Raw genomic sequence first — 16,637 nt, 5'->3', positions numbered from 1 at the left:
TGTTTCTAACACTTGTGTTGTGATCATTTTATCTTAGTTGTTTCTCATTCTACTTTTATTTGTTTTATATTAACCGACAGAGTCTGACGTCTACAGTCTACACTTTACCCTAATTAATTCTGCTGATTCTGTTTAAACCGGTTACAAAATAAACTATTAAACAGACAAAAATATTTCTTATCAAAAACCGCAAGAGATTTATAATTTTTTCGATACAAAATCTTATCAATTTTTTCCCGTAAAATGTTTATATTTTTTATTACTCTATTTTATACTTACTATTCTATTTTATACATATTTATATTTTATCGTACGTTTTATCGTACGTAGTTATTATCAATTTTCGTATCTCATTATCGTACTTATTATCAATTTTCCCGTAAAATTTTTATTTTTTTCCTTTATTTTTGCTATACAGAAAAAAAGAAGAAAAGAGTAAACTGCAGCGACAGAGAAAAGATCCAAACTTCAAGTTTTTTACAGTTACCGTTGGCTCACACAAACAAATTGCTCCGACTGGCAATATTCGTGAATTGAATCAACAAGAAATTTTAATTGTCGTTGTATTTACACAGGATCATAGTCGTTGCTATTGTTTCGAAACATATACAACAAGGGGTGTCAGCTGGGGCACAGAGGAAGGAGTCAGTTCCTCTAGATTTTGAAATATACCTGTTTTCTGGTATTTTCATTAAAAAATGAAAAAGAAAGAAAAAAGCCCCCCCCCCTTGGGTTTCGAATTTTTTTTCTATCTTCATTAAAAATGAATTGGAAAAATCCTTGCCGTCCCCGCTGAAGTTTCCCTGAATTGGCACCAATGCCCAATTTACGTGGGTGTTGCAGCTGTGCAGTAAAAATTGCCTAACAAATGGATAAAAATTGAGTTTTTCAACCCAATAAATTATTTGACAAGCAGTAGTAGTAGTAGTAGAACAATTTTATTAGAAATAAACATTTCTTAATCAATAGCACAACATAAGCGAAGCTTGCGAGGCTGTGCTAAATTCAAAGAAAACTAGACCTCCGTTGCCTGTGCAACGGGAAGTGTTGCAGCAACTGTGCCCTGTTCCTTAGGGCACAGTTGCGGAGCAACATGTGCAACTGTGCCCTACGGGACACAGTTGCGGAGCAACAGTCTCCATTATGTCCTTCAGAGGACATTTTTCTAATGCGGCTTCGATTGTTATCTTGAAGCATCTTTGATATGGTTTTATTTCGAGCTCCTACTAAACTGAGTTTGGTAAAATGTTTAGCTGGTCCAGAAATAAACGAGAATAAAAGTTCTATATGAGTTCATAATTATTTTATCTCTAAAACGTTTACTTCCGAAACTAGGGCCGTCTTAACTTGACGCCAATTCGAAGTATTATGTTTCGAGATGCACATTTCGGGAATTATTTCCGGGAAATCTGAAAGAGATACGGAAATAACGTCTTATAGTTTTCTGCTTAACTTTTGATGGTCTAAGCTAGGAAAATATAAAACAAACCAAATTCACCAAAAAATTTAAATTGCCCCGAGGACATGACAAAACTTCCAAATAGAAAAACCCAAAGAAGGAATTTTATTTCGGAGAAACTATTGTAAGCTCCAGTTGTTAGGAGATCGAGACCTGTCGAACCGCGTTGGAAAAAAAAATTCTAGTTGGTCCAGAACAGAAGTTACCTCTAGAACGTCGAAACTTCGGAAATTATTTCTTAGAGAACGAAGCAACTTGGTATATAGAACACTTCACTTCTTCTTGCATACTTTTCATAGCACTACTCGACAAAAATATAAGAAACATCAAAATCGAAAATTTGAGAAAATTCCAAAAAAAATCGGAACGAGATGGACTTTTCCGGAATTATTTCCGGGAAATCTGTAAGAGCTACGGAATTTTGTGCTCCGGTTCTCGAAGAGACGAATGAAAGTTCTACATGAGTTCACCATAACTGTATTTCTAACAAGTTTATTTCCGAAGCTAGGGTCGTCTTAACTTGACGCCAAACATCGAACGCAGAGTTTCTAAGAAAAAAAACGGTTTTATTTTTTTTTATGGAAAACTGTTAGAAATTTTAGGAACTTCTCTGGAACTTTTTTACTCTGTTTCACGTTTCCCTTCCCTCTGAAAAATCTCAAATTTTTAACTCTTACCACTTCGGAGCTACAGGTCGCTGATCACGGTGAAAAAAAAACAACAAAAAAACAAAAAAAAACTACGAAAGCAGTAGTGTTGCTCCGCAACACAATAAAGAGACAATATGGAGAATAAGAAAACATGGAGAATGAGACCATATACCGAAATCAACAAAAAAACCCATAAACAATACACTACCTTGCGTGACCCCAAGACAACAAAAAAAAAGAACAAACAAAAAAAATACATAAATATTACAAATGAATAACCTATGTAAAATTTATTTTAGTTAATCTGTTTCAAAAGCATACCTACCGATCAACTCCACACGTAAATCAGACTTAAACTGGCCAAGGGTACCTATTTCCTTGATATCTATACTCAGTTTATTCCAAAGTTTTGAAGCTTTGTAAATAAGTGAAAAAGAAGACCTACTTAAAACTAATCGAGGAACCTCAGTATTACCTCGTATCCGAGTAATGTGGTGGTGAGCATCAGACCTCTCACAAAATATTCCTGTAAAACAATCAGGAAGGCTATCACTGTAATACTTATATATAAAAATCACGTAATCCAGCTGCAGGCATTATATTTAAATCTCTATACACAGACCTCAAAGACTCCTGGTTCCCAGGAGTAAAGGGAACAAGGAAAACAAAGCAACATAAGTTGTTAAACTCGGCCACTTAATCGCCATGAGAAACAAACTAAACTCGTTTTCTTTTTTTTAGCGTACTAACATCTCTTATCACGTTGATGTAACTGTTTTTTTTCAAAATTCCGCAAATAATTTCTTCAGAAATTTGGAAAATCCAGCTACTCTTCAGAAATACTGAATTCTGCATCCTACATCTCTCAGCTCAGTCGCAGAAACAAACCTGCGAAGGGCATCCCATTTCAAAGTTCTCCAACGAATTTTTAACAAAATCAACAATAGAAAAAGGCTAAAAAAAGAATTACCTCAGCAGCGAGTAAGTAGGGGATGGCCGCATCTTCACATGACAGATTCACAAGTAGTCTTAGGGCATTAGCTTTAATTTTCAAATCTTCGTGCTCAAACAGTTCATAGAGTCGACTTGCCACAAGTAGTATTTCTGTGTGGTAGCGAGACAAGGTAGCAATATTTGTGAGAGTTGCTAACACAGAACAAAGAACTTGACTATTTAGTTCCTTCTGGAGCATGTTTGTCAAGATTGTTACCAATGGCTAAAAAAAAGTGACCATAAGCTAAAACACTAAACTGCACAAATAAATAAGAATAAAATTATAAAGATATTTATCTAATAAAATAAAAGCTGTTATGTTCAAATGTACTAAAACTAGAGAATAATTTTCTTTTTCTTGCAATCAGGAAAAATTTAAATTTGTTAATTCTAGAAATAAAAGCGTGGGGCAAATTTTCGAGTCCACCCCCCCCCCCAAAAAAAAAAAACCATTTTCCTAACTGTAAGAGAGGAAACTAACTTTATATTTTTTTAGTAAACTGGAGCATTTTTTTTAAGAATATTTTTAACAACTTTTTTAGTCTTTGGTAATTGTGGCAATTATATCTCACCCCTGATTGTCCTAATCTGGCTTCCTAAGGGTAAAATTAATATTTAAATTTTTAAGCAATTTTGGATCGTCCAGGGTAAAGCATTCTTTTTACTAATAAAGCGCCAAGGTGTGCTTTCGCCTAGACAGACCGAGTATGAAAAATACACTTGACAAAAACAAAAATCAATATTATATAACAAAGACACTAAAATAATATTAGAAAAAAAACTAGAGAAACTAGAAAAAAAGAGCACCCACAGAAATGTTTTTAGGAGGAATGCAAGCATGTATATGCTATTTCATAAGGTTGTAAAATCAGAAATTCAATTGAATTAGCACTTCAGGAATAGCAAAAAGCTTTAAATTGCTAAAATGCTTCATCTTTTTATCAAGCTCATAGGGACCTGGAACTCAATTGTATGTTCTGTTATGTCATTACTATGCCACTGTAAAAATACCGTTATTTTTAAAAATAATCACCTTTTTTCACAAAAGTGCAGTTACTACCACGTTAGAAATTCAAACTGCTTTTCAAAAATAACGCCAAATTCATACCTTATTCTCGTGTCTTAAATTTCTTTAATAATTAAACTGCTGATTAAGTGCAAACCAAGCTTATTGATATATATCTTTTTCACAAAGCAAAACAGCATATATAAAATTCAAAGGAGGATCTTTAGCAGTACCTTCATTTCTTTTTGGGTTTCTTCATTCAATGCAAAATTGCCAACAGTCGTTAGAGCTGCCACTTGAGTATCCAAATCTGAGTCCAAAAGGAAGGGCTCCAGTCTTGAGAGGGCACCAGCTTCCCTGAGTGTATTCTAAATGAAAAAGAATATTAAAATCAACTATCAGTTTTGTTATCAGACTTATACAGGAAAGCACTTTTAATATATCCAATAACAGTTGACCATCAACTATATCCAAGTCACTAACTACCGGCATTCTGATTAGGATCTAAAATATAAATCAGAATTCAGACAGATTTTAGTGTATTTTACTGAAGGAAAAACTACTAGATTTCAAGATTATTAAGAGCCCATGAATTGCGACCAATTCAATAGTAAGAATTTATGGGCTACTTTTTTTCAAATTCCTCTAGCTGTACGTTTTGTCCTTATGGCTGGCTAAAGCATTAGGGTAATTGATTATCATTAAAAAAAAAATAATTCGCTTAAAATATGCCGGCCAGTTAAAAAAATAAATTAACAACATTTAACTCACATTCCATACTGATAAAACCATATACCGAAGCTTATTTTTGGGCCATTTTTTTTTGCAATTTGTTCAACTGTGCGTCGATATTCTTCTAACTGTTTCAGAATAAGCAAGTAAGTAAGTAATGCTGATTGCTTTACTTTACTGAATGCTTTTTTTCCTGATGCACTGATCATGTACAGGATATCTCTAGAAGTATATTATGGGCTACAAACTGAGCCCCTCAAGTATCAGGTTATTTTGTACCAAATTTCCACTCTTGTTAAAAATACGATGCATCAAAAGAGAATTTCACGGCTGACAATGTACAGGGTACATTGATCATGTACAGGGTATCTCATGAAGTATACTAAGGGCTATTAACTGAGCCCCTCAAGTATCAGGTTATTTTGTACCAAATTTCTACTCTTGTTAAAAATACGATGCATCAAAAGAGAAATTCACGGCTGACAATTTTTTCAACTTGTCCCAACTGATGATATTCAGAAATAGTCGGTGAAGCTGCAGTAAAATCAGTAAAATTGCAGTAAAAATGTGGTGCTTTGACTTAAAATTTCCTGATGTTAACTTTCTTCTATTTAAACTGACCAGAATACCGGGGGGTAGGGGAGGGAGAGCCTTCTATGTTCTTCAACCATACGTGAGACTCCTGGCAACAAGAATTGGATCGTTTTATGGTCACTGAACCTAGGCAAGAAGTTCAGTGCCATTTAAGGAAACAATTTAAATTAGCCCCCATGTCATCATCCTCCTTAGCTGTAAAAAATCTTGAGATTAAATTTCAAATGAATAAATATCAATTTCTAATCGCTTTGCACTAAAAACTTTTCTTTTGTACATAGCATACGAAATGATAGCGAAAAATATCCAATCCCTAACCATTCAAGACCAACGGAAGATCTAAAGCTAAAAACCATGAATATTTCGCTTGTTAAGGTAACAAAGTGTCCCCAGAGCAAGCAAAAAAAGAAAACAGAGAAACAAACCAAAATAATGGTGGTCTAAAAACCATACAGACTTTAAAAGAACAACTTGAGAAATTAAAGATATAAAAAACTTCTAACTAAAAAAATAAATAAATAAAAATAAAGAGTTAACAGTCGCTTCCCAGACACATTTTGATTAATATTACAAAGAACGCAGTTAAGCTTTACAGATATAACGCCAAGAGAATTTCATAAATTTACATCAGAGCTAATTCCTGAAGGTTTGATTCCCTGTTTCAGCTAGTTTCTTTAATATATAAGAGAAACATTGTCGAGGAAGTGATTTTTACCCTGCAATTGAGCTAAGGCGTTATAGCCTGTCAACTTCAAAGCCGTTTTCAACAAGAAGTCGCAATGGCTCAAACTCAGAGCAACTGATTTGCACCATAAGTGCTGCTCTCTCTTTGAAAAGCTTATAAACAAGCGACAAGCTATGTCCAAGTCAACAGAAAGCGTGGCTAGCGATTCAACATTTGTAAAGTAGTTTGACAGGGATGTGCCACAGCTGCTAAACTATTTAATAGTGTCACGGACTGTGCGATAATGAGGACGACTACCCGAATGAACTTCAGCTTGGACTTCATTGACACTTTTGAGCGACGGCAACTTCACTACCGACTTGGCATTCATGACAAACCCCTCGAAGACCTTGGTACAGTGCTGACAGTTATAAATAGAAGAAGCTAGCAAAGTTATGCCTAACATCAACTGAAGCAAGACAAAAATCATTTTTATTGATCCACAACCACCTATTAAAACAGCTTAATCTCTTAAAACAGCGCCAAAAAACTATTAACTGTACATCGCATTGTGTAACAACGCTGTTCAATTTTCTTCCGCCAAAATCTGGCCAGAAGCACAGACACATACCTCATAGTCATGAACATTGGAATTGTAGCATTCTTGACGGCAAAATACGAGGGCAAGTTTTATTTTAGGTATTGATAGAATGTAAGGATATTGGTAGGACGCGAAATACTTTTTTTTTCTGTGTAATTGTTAACAAAAACCAAGTGAGTATTTTTCTGTTCTCTCTTTTCTTCTTCTCTATTTTGTTATGATTTTTGCAGATCATCAGAGCTAAGAAAAAAAAAGAAGAAATCTCTGTGTACAAGAATAATAAGAATCACGAAATCAACCAGTCAAATCCAAATCTGTAATTTATTCTGGGTCTTATTCAAGTATTACTTTTATCAACAGAAACTGTTAATAGTTTGAAACGACCCTAATTAATATTCTAATATTATATCCTAATTAATAGAGTCATTGCTAACGACCAAGAAATCCAAGAACAGCAAGCACAAAAGGACCAATCTCTGTCTTTGAGGTTTTAATCCCGGACTAAAGAGTGCTGGGAAAGCAGCTTTATTTTAAATTTGGGTTGAAAAAGAAGGATTTGATTAATTTATTCTTGGTGAGGGGGATAAGCTTCAGGAGAGAGAATTTTTTTTTTGAAAGTTCAGGTTGGCGGCCGACCGTTACTCTTGCCCGATGCGTGGATGTGTAAATGAGAACCTCTTTCATTTTGTATTCCAGTGTGAAAAGCTGTCTGAGTTGCGAAATGAATGTTCTGAAAAAATGTCTGGGAGGGATAGTTGGTTAACTGAGCGGATTTCTGAGAAGAATGCATGTGCTTCTCAACAGGGGTTAAACATAGAGAATTATATTTGAGGGGAGGGTTTGTTAAGGTTTTTAGGGCCTGAATTTTGTTATGATTGTTGTTTGTCGCCTAGAAATGTTTACCTTTTTGTGGTTTTTATTTCTTCCGTTGCTTTTTGGTTTGCATTATTTGAAGTTGTATTTTGTTTTTCCGGCTATTCTTGCTGTTAAATTTCTTGTGTTGCTATGGCCCACGGTTATATTTTAAATAAAACATTATCTTATTATCCTTGTATATTGTCGGGTTCGAGTTTTTATTAGATTTTTACGTGTCTTATTTTTACAGCAGTGTTTTCGAAATAATCTCTTAGACCACACCAGCTTTGCATGTTTTGAATAAAAAAACAAGTTTTCTTAACCGAAAGTAAGGAGCGACATTAAAACTTAAAACGAACAGAAATTACTCCGTATATGAAAGGGGCTTTTTCTCCTCAACACCCCACTCTTTACGCTAAAGTTTGACTCTTTCTCTTAACTCTTACATTTTAAAACAGTAAAAAACTTTAGCTTAAAGAGCGGAATGTTGAGGAGGAAAAGCCCCTTTCATATACGGAGTAATTTCTGTTCGTTTAAGTTTTAATGTCGCTCCTTACTTTCAGTTAAGAAAACTTGTTTTTTATTTAATTTCTGAACGTTTTTGAATTAATGCATGTTTTGATTTTGGCTATCCGCACACGAATAATTAAAACGAAATTTCCATATGAATTTTTTTGGCTAAATGGCTTTCTCATAGTTTTAATCGGAAGATTTTGAGAAAAAAAAGGAGCGGGGTAGGAGGCCTAGTTGCCCTCCAATTTGTTGATTACTTAAAAAGGCAACTAGAACTTTTAATTTTTTACGAACGTTTTTAATTAGTAAAAAATATACGTAACTTACGTAACGAGCTTCTATATTCGATGTTTTTTTATTACATATATGAGGGGGTTCACCCCCTTGTCAATACCTCACTCTTTACACTAAAGCTTAAATTTTGTCCCAATCCCTTAAGAATGACCCCTGAATCACAAAGGCCGTAGAATAAATAGTTGAAATTACTAAAAATATTTAGCGTAAAGAGCGAGGTATTACGAGGAGGTGAACCCCTCATATGCGTAATAATTTCTGCTCGTTTTAAGTTTTAATGCTGCCCCTTACTTTCAGTTGAAAAAACTTTTCATATTTGTTTTTTCACTGTTTCTGTAAATAATGCTAGAAAATCCTGCGCCCCCTTCATTGAAATTTTCTTCCCCAATGATAAATTCCTCCATGGAAAGATTCTCTCAAGTAAACCTCCCTTAACTTCTCCACCCCCCTTCCCAAACCAAAAAATCCGCCGAAAACGTCTACACTTCTCAATAACCATTACTATATGTAAACATTGGTCAGAGTTTGTAACTTGCAGCCCCTCCCACGGGGACTGTGGAGGAGTAAGTCGTCCTCAAAGACATAGTTATTAAGTTTTTCGACTATGGTGAATAAAATGGTTATCTCAGAATTTTGATCCGATGACTTTGGGGAATAAATGAGCGTGGGAGGGGGCCTAGGTGCCCTCCAATTTTTTGGTCACTTAAAAAGGGTACTAGAACTTTTAATTTCCATTAGAATGAGCCCTCTTGCAACATTCTAGGACCACTGGGTCGATACGATCACCCCTGGGAAAAGGAAAAAAAAAACAAAAAAAAACAAGAGCTAAGAGCTCATATGGCACTTGTGACGAGGTGAGAAGAGCTAAGAGCCAAGAGATCATATGGTATGAGCTCTAACAAAATTCTATGAATCAATAGATTGATTTAAAAGGAAAATAAGAAGCTTAATGCCGGTCAGGATTTAAAATAAGAGCTCTGAGTCACGATGTCCTTCTAAATATCAAAATTCATTAAGATCCGATCACCCACTCGTAAGTTATAAATACCCATTTTTTTCTAATTTTTCCTCTCCCTTGAGCCCCAGATGATCGAATCTTGGAAAACGACTTTATCAAGTCAAATTGTGCAGCTCCCTGACACGCCTACCAATTTTAATCGTCCTAGCACGTCCAGAAGCACCAAACTCGCCAAATCACTGAACCCTTCCCCCCAACTCCCCCAAAGAGAGCGAATCCAGTACGATTCTGTCAATCACGAATCAAGGACATTTGTTTATTCTATCCACCAAGCTTCATCCCGATTCCTCCACTCCAAGTGTTTTTCCAAGATTTCCCCCTCCAACTCCCCCCAATGTCAAAAGATCTGGTTGGGATGTGAAATAAGAGCTCTGAGACATGAATTCCTTCTAAAAATCAAATTTCATTAAGATCCAATCATCTATTCGTAAGATAAAAATACCCCAATTTTCACGTTTTCCAAGAATTCCGGTTTCCCCCTCCAACTCCCCCCAATGTCACAGGATCTGGTAGGAATTTAAAATTAGAACTTTAAAGCACAAGATCCTTCTAAATATCAAATTTCATCAAGATCTGGTCACCCTTTCGTAAGTTACAAATACCTCAATTTTCAAAATTACCCCCCCCCCTCCAATTCCACCAAAGAGAGCAGATCCGGTCCGGTTATGTCAGTCACGTATCTTAGACAGGTTTTTATTCTTCCCATCCAGTTTCATCCTGATCTCACCGCTTTAAGTATTTTCTAAGATTTACGGTCCCCCCCCAACTGCCCCCCCCCCCCCCAATTACGCTTGATCCGGTTGAGATTTAAAACAAGAGATCTGAGTTACGAGGCCCTTCTAAATATGAAGTTTCATGAAGATCCGATCACCCCTTCGTAAGTTAAAAATACGTCATTTTTTCTTATTTTTCAGAATTACCCCCCACCCCAATAGATCGGATCCGTTCCAATTATGTAAATCATGTATGTAAGACTTCTGCTTATTTTCCCCACCAAGTTTCATCCCGATCCCTCCAATTAAAGCGTTTTCCATGATTTTAGGCTCCCCCACCCCAAACTTCCCCCAACGTCACCAGATCTAGTCAGGATTTAAAATAAGAGCTTTGAGACACGATATCCTTCTAAATATCAAATTTTTTTGAGATCCGATAACCCGTTCGTAAGTTAAAAATACCTCATTTTTTCTAATTTTTCAGAATTATCCCCTCCCCCACCTACCCCAAAGAGAGCGGATCCGTTCCGGTTATGTCAATCATGTATCTAGGACTCGTGATTATTTTTTCCACCAAGTTACATCCCGATCCTTCCACTCTAAGTATTTTTCAAGTTTTAAGTTTCCCCCTCCCAACTCCCCCCCCCCCCAATGTCACCAGATCTGGTTGAGTTTAAAATAAAAGCTCTGAGCCACGATATCCTTCTAAATATCAAATTTCATTGAGATCCGATCACCTGTTCGTAAGTTAAAAATACCTCATTTTTTCTAATTTTCCGAAATAACCCCCCCCCCCCCCAACTATCCCAAAGAGAGCGGATCCGTTCCGTTTATGTCAATCATGTATCTAGCACTTGTGTTTATTTTTCCCACCAAGTTTCATCCCGATCCCTCCACTCTAAGTGTTTTCCAAGATTTTAGGTTTCCCCCCCTCCAAATCCCCCCCCCCCAATTACGCTTGATCCGGTTGAGATTTAAAATAAAAGATCTGAGTTACGAGGTCCTTCTAAATATGAAGTTTCATGAAGATCCGATAACTCCTTCGTAAGTTAAAAATACGTCATTTTTTCTTATTTTTCAGAATTAGCCCCCCCTCCAATGGAGCGGATCCGTTCCAATTATGTAAATCACGTATGTAAGACTTCTGCTCTTATTTTTCCCACCAAGTTTCATCCCGATCCCTCCAATCTAAGCGTTTTCCATGATTTTAGGTTCCCCACCCCAAACTTCCCCCAATGTCACCAGATCCGGTCAGGATTTAAAATAAGTGCTTTGAGATACGATATCCTTCTAAATATAAAATTTCATTGAGATCTGATCACCCGTTCGTAAGTTAAAAATAACTCATTTTTTCTAATTTTTCAGAATTAACCCCTCCCCCAACTACCCCAAAGAGAGCGGATCCGTTCCGGTTATGTTAATCATGTATCTAGGACTTGTACTTATTTTTCCCACCAAGTTTCATTCCGATCCCTCCACTCTAAGGTTTTTCCAAGTTTTAGGTTTCCCCCTCCCAACTCCCCCCCCCCCCCCAATGTCACCAGATCCGGTCGGGTTTAAAATAAGAGCTCTGAGACACGATATCCTTCTAAATATTAAATTTCATTGAGATCCGACCACCCGTTCGTAAGTTAAAAATACCTCATTTTTTCTAATTTTTCAGAATTACCCCCCCCCCCCCAGCTACCCCAAAGAGAGCGGATCCGTTCCGGTTATGTCAATCATGTATATAATACTTGTGCTTAATATTCCCACTAAGCTTCATCCAGATCCCTCCACTCTAAGTTTTTTCCAAGTTTTAGGTTTTCTCCTCCCAACTCCCCCCCAATGTCACCAGATCTGGTCAGGATTTAAAATAAGAGCTCTTAGACACCATATCCTTCTAAATATCAAATTTCATTGAGATCCGATCACCCGTTCGTAAATTAAAATACCTCATTTTTTAATTTTTCAGAATTACCCCCCCCCCCCAACCACCCCAAAGAGAGCGGATCCGTTCTGGTTATGTCAATCATGCATCGAGGACTTTTGCTTATTTTTCCCACGAAGTTTCATCCCGATCCCTCCACTCTAAGTGTTTTCCAAGATTTTAGGTTTTCCCCTCCCATATCCCCCCCAATGTCACCAGATCTGGTCGGGATTTAAAATAACAGCTCTGAGACACGATATCCTTCCAAACATCAAATTTCATTAAGATCTGATCAACAGTTCGTAAGTTAAAAATACTTCAATTTTTCTATTTTTTCCGAATTAACCGGCCCCCCACTCCTCCCCCCAGATGGTCAAATTGGGAAAACGACTATTTATAATTTAAGCTGGTCCCGTCCCTGATACGCCTGCCAAATTTCATCGTCCTAGCTTACCTGGAAGTGCTTAAAGTAGCAAAACCGGGACCGACAGACCGACAGAATTGGCGATTGCTATATGTCACTTGGTTAATACCAAGTGCCATAAAAACAAACAAACAAATAAACACGCACTCGTGATCGGTCTTCTGGCAAATATACAAATATCCACATTTTTGTAGATAGTAGATTGTAGATAGGCCTAGTTGCCCTCCATTTTGTTTCGTCACTTAAAAAGGGCACTAGAACTTTTTATATCCGTTAGAATGAGCCCTCTCGCGATATTTTTCGACCAGTAGGTCGATACGGTCAACCCTGGAAAAAGAAATAAATAAACGCGCATCCGTGATCATTCCTGAGGCAAAAAGAAAATACAAAATTCCATATTTTTGCAGGTAGGAGCTTGAAACTTCTACAGTGGGGTTCTCTGATACGCTGAACGCGATGATGTGATTTTCGTTAAGATTCTATGACTTTTAGGGGGTGTTTCCCCCTATTTTCTAAAATAAGGCAAATTTTCTCAGGCTCGTAACTTTTAATGGGTAAGACTAAACTTGGTGAAACTTATATATTTAAAATCAGCATTAAAATGCTATTCTTTTTATGTAACTATTGGTATCAGAATTCCATTTTTTAGAGTTTCGGTTACTATTGAGCCGGGTCGCTCCTTACTACAGTTCGTTACCACGAACTGTTAGACAAATAAATGAAATCAAAATGTCGAAAAACAGGCATAGCATTTCAAGAAAATTTTCCATTGTATCATTTGAAATATTACATCTTTTTTCTGTATGTCCGTTTCGTTTTATTTTCAATAGTATTTGGCGGACATGCTGATGTGGCGGACGGGGACGGTTTCAGTTTTTTCAGTTAAAATTTTCTGGAGTTCGATGTCATCATTGTCACCAATTATTGGTACACAAGACTTTCTGGTTTCTCTTGCGAATAGGACAAAATATTGATAAGCACCCCCCCCCCGCCTGTCTCCCAAATATTTTAACAAAACTTTCATATATTAAAATAATTTTCTGTTAATTTAAATCAAACTTTTCTTATTTTTACAGGGGAGAAATACAGATTTTGGATACATTTGCTTATACTTACTGCCAACTGCGCCCTCTAATTTATTTTAATAACAATAAAATATCTAAAATTGCAAAATGACTGTAAATGTTGGATTATTAAAAAAAATTGCACCCTTAAAATTTCTGCTCCCAGTGCAAGTGCTCCCTCAGTCCCCCCCCTAAAACTACCTCTGTGTGGACTCTACACAGCGGAGTAGTATCTACTTACCTGATTAGACGTAAATGCGCAAGCATTTCCAAGCGTAGCTAACACTTTGACAACTATACCTTTGTCTTGTATTCGGAGAAGTTTCAATAGGCTTTTGGCTTCATCTTTCGTTAGTAACCTTAAAAAAATAATAAATTAAATAAAATAAAGAACACTTAAAGGGGAAAATCTCTCCTTTTTTTTATGAAGTTATGGGACTCATAAGAGGGCAACTGCTCTCCCAGCTGAAATTTAGCTTCTTCAAAAATACTGTTATAACTAAGATATGCCCAGAGGCAGATCCAGGTGAGAGAGGCCCCCATGATTTTTCTGGCTTTCTTATTTTTTCTCTCTTTTTTATACTTAAATAAACTTATCAATTTGGTCAATTATTGGCACCATTGTCACACTCCCCCCCCCCACGATTTTGCTCTAGATCCTCCTTTGGAGAGGACTACATAATTCAATTATTCAGAGAATAGATCAGTTTTCTTTAACATACGTTTGCTTTTATGGTACTATAAGGCTCATTTTTCATTTGATCGTTTTCACTGGACTTAGCGAAATTAGCTCCAACTTCCCCCATCCCCCGGATTTCGAAGAAATTATGCCCTGAATAAAATATGCTATTTCGAAATCAAGATTTGTCAAAAGAATCGATTTATGAATAAAAATAATGGTGACAAGCAAAAAGATCAAGACTGTACCTAGCAATTTTCTCAAGGAAATGCACCAGTATTTTGTATAATTTCCATGATTTTTTTTTGCATTTAAAAAAAAATCAAGACACACATTTTTAAGTGTTTGGGATTCTCTCCCCAGGAGAAATTTTTTTTTGGCCCAAAAACTGTGTTTGTCCAGCGAAAAATAACATTTGATATAGCCCCTCCATCCTCTCAGGTTAAGTCCAGTCTTGAAGAGAAAAATCAACACCACTATCAATCGGCTCTCAGCTATGTTTTAAGGCTCTAAGCTATGTTTCAGCTATGTTTGTCCAGCAAAAAATAACATTTGATATAGCCCCTCCATCTTCTCTAGAACAACGGTGTTTAATTTATCTACATAAATCTCATTATCAGTATTTTTTTTCCTTCTAATTTTAGCGATATTTACTTTAATTTCATCTGAGGTTAAATAGTCTACAAAGAAGATTACTTATTACTCGAGAGCACTCTTGGGATTAGAAGCACAGGCTAGTCTTGAAGAGCAAAATCAACACCACTATCAATAGGCTCTCAGCTATGTTTTAAGGCTCTAAGCTATGTTTCAGCTATGTTTGTCCAGCAAAATATAACATTTGATATAGCCCCTCCATCTTCTCTAGAACAACGGTGTTTAATTTATCTACATAAATCTCATTATCAGTATTTTTTTTCCTTCTAATTTTAGCGATATTTACTTTAATTTCATCTGAGGTTAAATAGTCTACAAAGAAGATTACTTATTACTCGAGAGCACTCTTGGGATTAGAAGCACAGGCTAGTCTTGAAGAGCAAAATCAACACCACTATCAATAGGCTCTCAGCTTTGTTTTAAGGTTATAAAAAATTACTTCAACCAAGACTATGCTTTCGGTGTGTTTTTTGTTTTTTTTTGGAGCCAAATTACATTGTTGAAATTAAGATTCTCTTCATTTTACTATTTTAGTTGATTAGATAAATATTACTAGAGCCCACGATTTAAAAACCTAGGCATGGTTTTGCACAGGTTTATTTAAGAATTTTTCTATAATTGGGTATGTATTTTTTCTTTCTTTGAATTTTGATGAATCTTTCTTCGTTTTTTGTGATAGCCATTAACAATTGAAATATCTTCGACGGAAGTCAATTCATTTTTCACATAATTTAATTTAAATTAATTTAATCTGATTTATTTAAAACTATATTCGTTTATTTAAAACTATATACTTAATATTATTATTTAAAACTATAAATTTAAATTTATTTATGATTTGAAAATTATTATAACTAAAAAATTATTTAAAACTATATATGTATTTATTTAAAACTATATTTTTAATATAATTTAATTTAGAACTATTTACAAAAGCGACAAACCACGATTATTTATAGCTGGTATATGATACATCCAGTATTCCAAAGAATTATTCTTCCTATGGATTAAAAGGCTTTGAACTGATACAAGTAATTAATTCTAAAGCGAAAAGCGAATCGATATGGTTTCTCTTTCTGTTTTTAATTTCAATTTTTAAACAAAATCTACTAAAAGGCTTCCTTTTGAAAATCCTGCTTACAATCATGCATGAATAATTTTTAGGTAGGGGGAGGAGGGTTATCTGTTTTAGAATCCTCCAAAACATTTCTCCAACTTGTTAATTGGTCTTGAAAATGCAGTTAAAAAACTAAAAACACTTCTCCGGCTGGAAAATCGGTGTTAAAAATAAAGGTAAAAAAACCTTTATTTAAAACCGTTAGACAAAAGTTACTGGAGGTTCTTCATTCTCTTGGTAAGCCCACCAGAAAACAAAAGTTATTTTGGTAGCACACCCCCTTCCACTTGGCGAACGAAAATCCTGTATACGGTCGTTATTATGCAAAAGATCTAATCTAGGTTGATCAGAAATATATTCGAAATTTGAAAAAAAGACTGATTCTTATAAAGCTTTCAAGCAAATTTTCCCAGTGATTAAAATCAGAATGAAAATGCTACAATATTGTTAGTTCCATGTTGCTCTTTTTTTTAGTCTAAAAAAAGAAAAAAAATTAGCTGTCTTTGAGCTATAGTTGATATTTATAGTTAAGAGAAAGCTACTATAAAAAAAAAAAGTTAAAAAGAAAACAACGAAGGCACCGTTCAGAATACATACAAGCTGAGGCTTCTATATATTCGATTTTGTAGGCCTACGGTAATAATTCAAGATAAATTATGATGTAACCATTAATTTTTCGCTGGGAAATACTAATACGA

The 16,637-nt window shown here is 35.4% G+C and overlaps 1 protein-coding gene across 1 annotated transcript in view; it reads right to left on the bottom strand.

The window, feature by feature from the left end:
• Positions 1 to 16,637, bottom strand: part of LOC136037854 (armadillo repeat-containing protein 10-like) — a 50,590-nt gene that overhangs the window by 14,819 nt on the left and 19,134 nt on the right. The window contains exons 4-6 of the mRNA XM_065720704.1: positions 13,731 to 13,848; positions 4,342 to 4,476; positions 3,080 to 3,325 (exon numbers count right to left, since the gene is read on the bottom strand). Coding sequence (XP_065576776.1) covers positions 3,080 to 3,325; positions 4,342 to 4,476; positions 13,731 to 13,848 — 499 coding nt within the window. The remainder of the gene's footprint in view (positions 1 to 3,079; positions 3,326 to 4,341; positions 4,477 to 13,730; positions 13,849 to 16,637) is intronic.

This window comes from Artemia franciscana, chromosome 2 (assembly GCF_032884065.1).
Source record: "Artemia franciscana chromosome 2, ASM3288406v1, whole genome shotgun sequence".
Taxonomy (NCBI): domain Eukaryota; kingdom Metazoa; phylum Arthropoda; class Branchiopoda; order Anostraca; family Artemiidae; genus Artemia; species Artemia franciscana.
This window is presented reverse-complemented; position numbering and strand designations above follow the sequence as displayed.